At 39.5% G+C, this 8,913-nt stretch overlaps 2 protein-coding genes across 2 annotated transcripts in view; both read left to right on the top strand.

The window, feature by feature from the left end:
- The first annotated feature begins 603 nt into the window (after window positions 1-603).
- On the top strand, window positions 604-7,299 carry sall4 (spalt-like transcription factor 4). Its single transcript, XM_060894935.1, has 4 exons — window positions 604-775; window positions 2,691-5,168; window positions 5,271-5,575; window positions 5,708-7,299. Exons 1-4 carry the CDS (start codon window positions 706-708, stop codon window positions 6,131-6,133), a joined length of 3,279 nt encoding a protein of 1,092 aa, XP_060750918.1. The 5' UTR covers window positions 604-705; the 3' UTR covers window positions 6,134-7,299.
- Window positions 7,300-7,999: 700 nt separating this feature from the next.
- LOC132861883 (probable phospholipid-transporting ATPase IIA) overlaps window positions 8,000-8,913 on the top strand; it is a 38,831-nt gene continuing 37,917 nt past the window's right edge. The window contains exon 1 of the mRNA XM_060893520.1: window positions 8,000-8,378. Within this exon, the coding sequence (XP_060749503.1) occupies window positions 8,302-8,378 (77 nt within the window). The 5' untranslated portion in view covers window positions 8,000-8,301. The remainder of the gene's footprint in view (window positions 8,379-8,913) is intronic.

Below are 8,913 nucleotides of genomic sequence, written 5' to 3'. Positions count from 1 at the left end.
AGAGAGAGGGTACAGAGAGAGAGAGAGAGAGAGAGAGAGAGAGAGAGAGAGAGAGAGAGAGAGAGAGAGAGAGAGAGATTAAAAAAGAGTGAATGATTAAATTGAAGATGAGTAAATAATGTTTAATCTTTCAAAAAATCAAGAAGTTTTAGAATAATAAAATGTAAACTAAGCTCCAGGCTGTTTAATAGTTATTTAATTAATTCCCATCATTCATAACATTGTTACTTTCATTCAATATATTTTTATTTACTTTATCATTTCACTCATTTTAACTGGATGTATTAGAATCACTTGTGTTTATTCTGAAGCTAAGTCATAAGTTTAAATGTACCATCTTAATAATTCTAAAGTAACACTGATCTCTTTCTGATTTCTGATCCACGCCTGCACCTTTATCCCTCCGCCTTCTGAACACGCCCCCCGCACGCTGATTGGCTATCCCGAGCTTCTACTCCCGCCTCCCTATCGCGCTCTGCTTTCCTCATCAATGAAGTCTATTTGAATAATGTGCAAGCACTTGGACTGGAGCCAATCAGCTGTCAGGGCACCATGATAAATCGCAATGCATTATTGATAATAATAATTACTTTGACATGCGCATTTCTACTTGAAGGGCTAATTTCGGCCGACCTGGAGAATTTACTAAGGCGAAGGAGTAAAGCGTGTTACTCTTTGCCCCAGATGGTGGTGTAGCAGTCTGCCATGTCTCGACGCAAGCAGTCCAAACCGCAGCACATCAACTCAGAAGAACCCAACAATTCAACACAAAACGGTAAGAAAATATTCACTTTATAAATCTGATTATTTATGGTATATTTAATCAGATTTAAGCCGCACTTGTAGCCCGCTTTTAAAAAAGTTCTAAAGCTTTTTTTGTGGGGTTTTTTTTGTTTGTTTTGTTTTTTAGGAATTTATCTTTTAATTATATTGTTTGATTCTAAAATGTATTATTATTATTATTATTATTATTATTATTATTATTATTATTATTATTATTATTATTATTATTTATTATTATTAAAAATGAACTCGCGTTGTTGGATGACGCTTTGATTTATTGTTCCAATGTGTTTGTATGTTGGTGTATGTATGTGTATTTTTATATATATATATATGGTCCAGTTTGTATAATTTAAAAATAAAAAAAAAAAACAATTGTTTTGAATTTTTTTTTTTTTTTTTTTTTTTTTTTTTGGCGTCAATCAGTATCAATTTTTCCCCCTCAGCTCCTGTAAATGAAACCCATTCCCTTAACTTTTATCCCAGAAGGTGCACTGATGCTCATGTGGTAAATGGGACCACAGTTTTTAACCTACTAAATTCTCCTGGGGTTATTCTAAATTTTAAGGTGTTTTTTTTTTTTTTGGGGGGGGGGTTACAATTCTGGATAAACAGGCGATGATCAAAACAAAAGCGATCAACAGGTTTCTGCATGAAACTTGATTCCAAGAACAAACTGGCCACAAAAGCAATAAACCCCCCACCTCAGTTAAAATGCATGAGTTTCTTTAAGCTTCATATGGAGATTGGGGGATGGGGGAAGAGTATTTGTGGAGGTGGGGGGTCAATGGCTGTTCACATATGTAAACTGTAGCACCACTGCATGCATCTCTGGTCAGGTTTGACCCCTTTACATGCCTATTTGATTACATGGCTCATAATTACCACAACAAAACTAAAAAACAACGTAATCTTAAGGGTTAGTTTGCATTTAACTATTGTAACCCAAAGTTAATTTTTAATCGCCACAAAAAAAAAAAGCATCGTGAGACTTGTATTATTATGTCATTTGAGTAAATGTGACTTAAAAGAGCTCTTCATTTGGCCTTTTTTGGTCACCGCGCCCCCTTGTGGCGATTTGGTCCTTATCTGATTTATCTTAACCCGATGAATTGTTTATTAAATTTGAGCTTTGTTAATTAAATCTTTTTTTTTTTTTATTTCACTTAACATGAATGACCAAGACTAGTCAACAGTTATTTTGTACAGCGTTATCTTGTGTATTGCATACAGCCCCTAAAGTGGTCCAAACTTTTGTAGCTTTTGTTTTAATGCATTTTAATGCATAGAAGTTAAGATTGTTTAGATAAAATTCAGCTATGTTTCATCTTATTTCCCACCGCTCATGTAACGCAAGCTGCAACTTGTGTGGTATCTGGTTTTTATGAACAACTTAAAAAAAAAAATATGCCTTTTTTTTATGCAAAAATGGAAACTTAAAAATGAAGTGGCTGAAAAATGTAAAGGCTAGACATTTTCATTTTATTTTGATTATGGAAAAACTGGCTCAGAGAGTAAAATCTAGTTTTTTCTTCTTTTAAAAAAAGGCAGTGTTCAGGACCTGTTAAGTAAGTGTAAGGTGTGGTATTGTGAATGGGCTTTTCAAAATAGAATACTTTATAATGATCAAGCTTAAGTTGTCACATTGTTTCTAAACCTAGCATAATTTTAAGATATTGATATCTAAACGGTTATCAGCCAAACCTCTCAGTATGTTTAAAGTATTATGTAAACAACACCCATTTGGTCAGTCATGTAAAATGGTGCACAAGATATGATTATTATTATTATTATTAAAATGTATGTTCGTGCATCTTGTGGTACTGCATCCACATCAATTCAACTCACACTTTTTTTTTCTTTCTTTTTTTTTTTTTTTTTTGGATGCTGTTTGTTTATTGCTGCAGGGGTTCAAGATGTCCGTACAGAGGATGGGAATGAAAGCAAGAGGTGTCGAATGGAGGAAACGAGAGTTTGTGAAAAATGCTGTGCCGAGTTCTTTGATGAAATGGAGTTTCTTGAACATGAGAGAAACTGCACTAAGAGTCAACAGGTTGTCATTATGAAGGACGGGGAGGGGGGTGAACTACCGCTCGAGTTCTCACAACGCTCTCCTGAATTCCAAAGTGACCACAGTGATGGGCGGTCTAGCAGTCATTCTCAGTCGAAGCACAGCATCGACTCAACTGACACAACTGAGGATGCGTTGAACCTAAACGGAGACGGTGACTCGAAACAATCCCAGGATGACATGTCCAGCAGCCTTGACATTGGCTACATAACTGCTTCCAAGTTGCAAGACTCTAATGTTACTCTTGAAGCCATGCCTGCCACCAGAGTTGCTGTAACACAGCATTCATCTAGTTCATCTACTCAGAAGACTCCCTCACCCTCATCTCAAGATGCCCTTCACACAATACCCATGATCCTCGAGCAACTGGTTAGTCTTCAGCAACAGCAACTGCAGCAGATTCAACTGACTGAGCAAATTCGGATCCAGGTGGCCATGATGACGCCACAGAGCATCCAGTCTGCAATGGGAGCCACAGTAGATCCACTGAAGGCACTTGGTGCACATCTTTCCCAGCAACTTTCAGCCGCTGCAGCTCTAATCGGAAAACGTACAGGCACCCAAAGTTTGTCTTTGGAAGCTCTAAAACAAGGCAAATTAAACCAGTCTAATGGCATTCCCACAACACCTGCTGGAAGTGTTGGTTCCATACCCTTAAAGACCGATACAAGCAAAGGGCTCCCAGATCTAGCAAACAGACTTCCTGCTTTACTTCCTCAATCCCCAGCAGTTATGGCTTTCCAGAGCCCATTCACCAGCATTTCTGCAAACCTGGACCCCTCTAAAAAAGGTAAAAACAAGATACATGGCATAGCAGAGTTAAAGAATGGTAGCAGTGAGCAGATGTACAAGCATAAATGCAAGTTTTGCGGAAAGACCTTTGGCAATGACAGCGCCTTGCAGATTCATTTACGCTCACACACTGGTGAAAGACCATTTAAATGTAACATTTGTGGAAACCGTTTCACAACTAAAGGAAACCTTAAAGTGCATTTCCAGAGGCACAAAGAAAAGTACCCACACATTAAAATGAATCCACATCCTGTACCAGAGCACCTAGATAACATTCCTACAAACAATGGCATTCCCTATGGCATGTCCGTGCCCATTGAGGAGTCCAATTTTGTAGACAGTAAACCAGTGCTTGGGCTCCCATCCACAGGTGTCCACTCATCAGTTCTCCAGGGATTCAAGCCTTCTTTTGATGCCCCAGTGACTGGGGACCTGTACACACACAGACCTTCCTCGTCCGGCAGTGATGGAGCATCCATTTCATCAGGCATGTTCAATAATGAGGTAGGACTGGACCAGAACAAAGAAACCTCAGATGCACTAGGTAGCCTGCATCAAATAAATGGTAACGGTGGGCTTGGTGAGAATGGGTCAGGTACAGCCAAGCTTCAGCAAATGGTGGATGGCCTGGAGAAGAGGACCAATGACCCCAATGAATGCCTGATCTGCCACAGAGTCCTGAGCTGTCAAAGTTCCCTCAAGATGCATTACCGTACCCACACAGGTGAGCGACCCTACAAGTGCAAGATATGTGGTAGGGCCTTTTCTACTAAGGGAAATCTTAAGGCCCACTATGGTGTCCACAGGTCCAACACTCCGCTTAAAATGCAACACTCCTGCCCAATTTGCCAAAAAAAGTTTACCAATGCTGTTGTGCTACAGCAGCATATTCGAATGCATATGGGTGGCCAAATTCCCAACACTCCATTGCCCGAGAACCAATATGAGGGCCCTGAAACAATGGATTCCAGTTTGACCGAAAAGAACATTGACGGAAGTGGGCTTGAGGAGAGCATGGAGGAACAAGATGTGGATTTTGACAGTCAAGAGAATCCAAACAGCTCTGATCCTAATCCTGCACATGCTGCCAAAGCGGATCAGCCATTCAGTGGCTCGGCTGCCATGTTCACTGGCATTACAGCCCTTGAAAACCATATGAAAAGCCTCACATCTGCTCTGAACTTGCAGCGACCGAGTAGCACTGCTTCTGAGAGTGATGGCGGGCCCAAAGAGTCACCGTCTACAGTTGGAGAGCTGGAGTACAAGAATGGACGCAGTCCAGTTGTATCAGATTCTGGTTCATTTCACTCTTCATCTCCAGTAGATGGACAATTGGAGAACGGACAGGCAAAATCTCCAGAATCTGTAAACCCAGATGATTTTAACGGAGGACCTGACCGAGCAGAGTCTGATGGAACGCAAGATTTTGGTGAAACAAATGGAGCCCTGGATTTGACTTCCAGTTTCACTACAAAGGTCATTAAAGAAGAGCCGGGTGTGTCCTTTTCCAATGGGGAATATTGTAAGTAGATGTTCTGTTACTTTTATTTTAGCTTTTTAAGTTCTATTAAAATGAAATCACTATATATGGAATTATGTTAAATAAGTCTTTTATGCTTTACAGCTACAGGTCATATGCCATTCCTGAGGGTGCCTCCAAGCCTGGTTAAGTTGGAAATGCAAATTCCTCCTGAGACTCCAGCTGGGGCCAATAATATGCATGGTTCACAGCCATGCCAGGCGACAGGCACTCCGCCACCCAGCTCAAGTGCTCCTCGCCGTTCTGCCAAGCAACACCTGTGTAACGCATGTGGCAAGGTCTTTTCCTCAGCTAGTGCCCTGCAGATCCATGAACGTACACACACTGGAGAGAAACCTTTTGCTTGTACCATCTGTGGTAGAGCTTTTACAACGAAAGGAAACCTCAAGGTAACCTGTAACTGCATTAGTCTATATGATTATTTATGGGCATACATGCTCAATTTCTTGATTTTCACAAACCCATAAGCATCTTTCTACTGGAGAATTGTTTTGCTGATGTCCTTTGAACTTGTTTCACAGGTCCATGTTGGAACTCACATGTGGAATAATTCAACAAGGCGTGGTCAGCGTTTGTCTTTGGATAACCCTATGGCATTGGTGGCCATGGGTGCTGAGTCCAAGATGATGCCCGAGATGTTGCAGCCCCCGAAAGATTTGATCTCCTCACCGATGAACTTTGACCCATCGGTATGGAATCAGTATGCTGCTGCTTTTTCAAATGGGCTGGCCATGAAAGCCAATGAAATTTCAGTCATCCAAAATGGAGGAATCCCACTTCCTGGAAGCCTTGCTGGAGGCCCTTTGGTTGGCTCTACAGGAGGCTTGATGAAGATGGACTCTCATTCAGGCATTCCGGGTACAGTTGCCGAAATGGAAAAGAATGGCTCGGAGAGTGTCGTAAAATCACAGTTCCCACATTTTATGGAGGAGGGCAAAGTGAATTAAAACCACACTGAGCTTCACTTGGTGATTTTTGAATCTTTGCTTCTCTACCAACGTTTCAGTAGGCACAATCAAATCTGGTTCTTTTGCGTTGCTTTTATTATTTTCTTTTTTTTTGTTATTGTTGCTTTCGTAAACTTGTATAAAACGTCCTAATACGAGCAACACTTTGATTTGTGGACTTCATCTGGAACTTTAAAACTGATGTAACTACTGTAGTTATTACTGTTTCTTTTTCTCTAATGTATGCGGGTATTTGTCAGTAATGTTTTCTAGAAATTGAATGTAAGTTTTACTTGAAAATATATCTTTCTTCCGGAACTGTCCTACTAGTGAGAATTTACCATGTGAACTACAGTTTTACTAGAACTCACAGTAAATCGGTGTAGGCTACAATCTCACCATTTTATTTTAAGTCATTCTTGTAGTCCCAGTTCCTGTTGGTACTCGGAGATGAAACGTCTTGGGGCAATTTATTTCACATCTAATCTTAGGCAGTGTAGAATAGTTCTAGAACAGTTTGCTGAAGTTCCTGTTCGTTTCAGACTTCCCTGTTGAAGTGACTGGAAACTAGATTTCATATTAACTTATTCTATTGAATTGCAGTGTAGCTTCTCTCTGCTCTACCAAAAACGTAATTTAAGTGCCTCTGTGTGGTGCATGTTTTAAAAAAGCACCAAGATTATAATGAAGGTTCTTTGCAGATCTTTTGTTTATGACCAAAGTGTACTATATTTTTACATGTAGCTTTAGACTATTGTTTGAGAAATCCACAATAAGCATTTAATGTGGCATTTGAGCCTTTATTCCCATCAGTGGGATTGACCATCCTTTATTTGAAAGCTTTAAGGTTTTCTTTTTTTTTTTTTTTTTTTAAGGGCCAGTACAACGCTGAAATCCCTGCACTTTATTTCTCTACATGTGGCCAAGATATGGTAGATTTTAACTGGAACATCTGTTGACCAGGGAGCTGTTTGTTACTTTTAGTTCGTCCAAATATATATATATTTTTTTTCTGCACAGTGTTTCCTGTTATCTTAATTTTATCCATGTAAGCTGCATTGTTGTAGATGTCTGGTCAAAATGTGCTACTTTTGTGGTGTATCAAAGGGAACCAGCAAACAATTGAATAACTGCTTTTGTCATTTGCTTTGAGACCCCCACCCTTTCTTTCCACTTTTTTTTTTTTTTCTTTTTCCCTCTCAGAACGATTTGTATGATATAATGTGGATCGGAAACATCAACTTGGGTCAAACATCTACCTCAATTAGATGCATTTCTTATTCTTGCTCTACTGACTTGAACAGCTATGTAAAATATATCTATTTTTTTTTTCTTCTGTCAAGTGCTCGGAGTAGGTGATGTTAATGGTTACAGACTTTCCAGAACCTGCTGATTTAAATAATTTTTTTTCCCTCCCCTTCTAGTAATGAATGAATGTATCACTGGACACTTTGCACAACTCTTTTGCTCAGACTAGAACAAGGTGCCCTCAGAAAAGACTCCTGTACATTTTCTTTTGTATGCATTGCCAAGTTGTGCCTTTTTTGTGATTTTGAAAAGGGAAAGAGAAAAAAAAGATTTTGTCAGATCTTGGTCAGAGGGGTCTTGTATTCTTCACATGCTGAGTCTGTTTTAGGTTTGTTTACAGTGGCGCCCTTTTTGTAAATGGTGTTTGTTTGTTTTTGTTTTTTTTCCTCCCTCTCTCCATCCTCTCTTGATATTTTGAAAAATAAAACAAAAAAAAACAATAAAAAAAACAAAAACGGGATCTTTCAAACCAGGTCTCTGACGTGTGTGTGAGTGAGAGAGTGAGAGGGGTTTATTTAAACTGGGAGTGTGTGTGAATGTGAGAGAACAGGTGATTCTTTTTATGCCTTGGGGTGATTATTTTTTTTTTATTATTATTTTTATCTAGCTTCCCAGAGCTCAGAACCATGCAACTGGTTAATTTACTCCTGAAACTATCGCCTGGATGTAAGGGAAATGAATATCAGTCGTTATAATCGTGGATGTACGAGCATCATCTCGTCCCGTTCGTGCTCATGTGTCAGAAGCTTTATTGAATATCCGACTCGACTCGACGGCTCTGACGGCTTTAGCTGCTGTTAGCTTCCGCCCCTGCTGGGAGAAACAACTGGGCTGATTTCACAACCGCCATCAGCCCCATAATGGCCGGAATGCCGGATAATATTCCTTTGCAGCCTGTACGGCACAAAAAACGACACGACAACAAGCATAAAATCGGGTAAGAGCAGCGTTCAATAGCGGCATCAGCTTTAAAAACGGGAGTTTGTTTGTTATGGATGCTGAGTTTTAGCCTGCTAGCTTAGCGGCTTGTTTGCTAGCAGGGCGGATAAAAAAATAATAATAAAAACGCTTGGATATGTTTATCATTTCAGCTTTATTTTATATTCGCGAAATGAGCCGCGTAATTATTTAATTCTTTTTTATTTATTCTTTTATTCTGTCAATTATTTGAGCTCGGAGATAACGAATATACCTATATCCTTGTTCCGGGTTTGTCAGGACGTGCAGGTGCATGTTGTTTTCACGACCTAATGTGAGAATCGGAGCAGATTTATTTTTAGATCTTAAAGCAAGATTAACATTTCGGTAAATGAATTGAGACTGGCTGAGTACGAAGCTGTACATTTGTATGGCTCCTAATAAACCATATTCGGTTCTTCTTATGTTTTGCAATCTTTTGTTCTAGCGCTCGCAGATTCGTAGCTAAGGGCTTAAATCACTGCTCTACATAATTTCACTATTTTCTCTTAATT

The sequence above is a fragment of the Tachysurus vachellii genome, chromosome 19 (genome assembly GCF_030014155.1).
Source record: "Tachysurus vachellii isolate PV-2020 chromosome 19, HZAU_Pvac_v1, whole genome shotgun sequence".
In the NCBI taxonomy this organism is placed as follows: domain Eukaryota; kingdom Metazoa; phylum Chordata; class Actinopteri; order Siluriformes; family Bagridae; genus Tachysurus; species Tachysurus vachellii.
This window is presented reverse-complemented; position numbering and strand designations above follow the sequence as displayed.

Excerpts from the sequence above, each read along its gene's own strand:
- sall4 (XM_060894935.1), top strand. The coding sequence starts at position 706 with ATGTCTCGACGCAAGCAGTCCAAACCGCAGCACATCAACTCAGAAGAA. Across the intron at positions 5,169-5,270 it reads CTTTTCCAATGGGGAATATT|CTACAGGTCATATGCCATTC; the intron begins GTAAGTAGATGT and ends TATGCTTTACAG. Across the intron at positions 5,576-5,707 it reads CAACGAAAGGAAACCTCAAG|GTCCATGTTGGAACTCACAT; the intron begins GTAACCTGTAAC and ends CTTGTTTCACAG.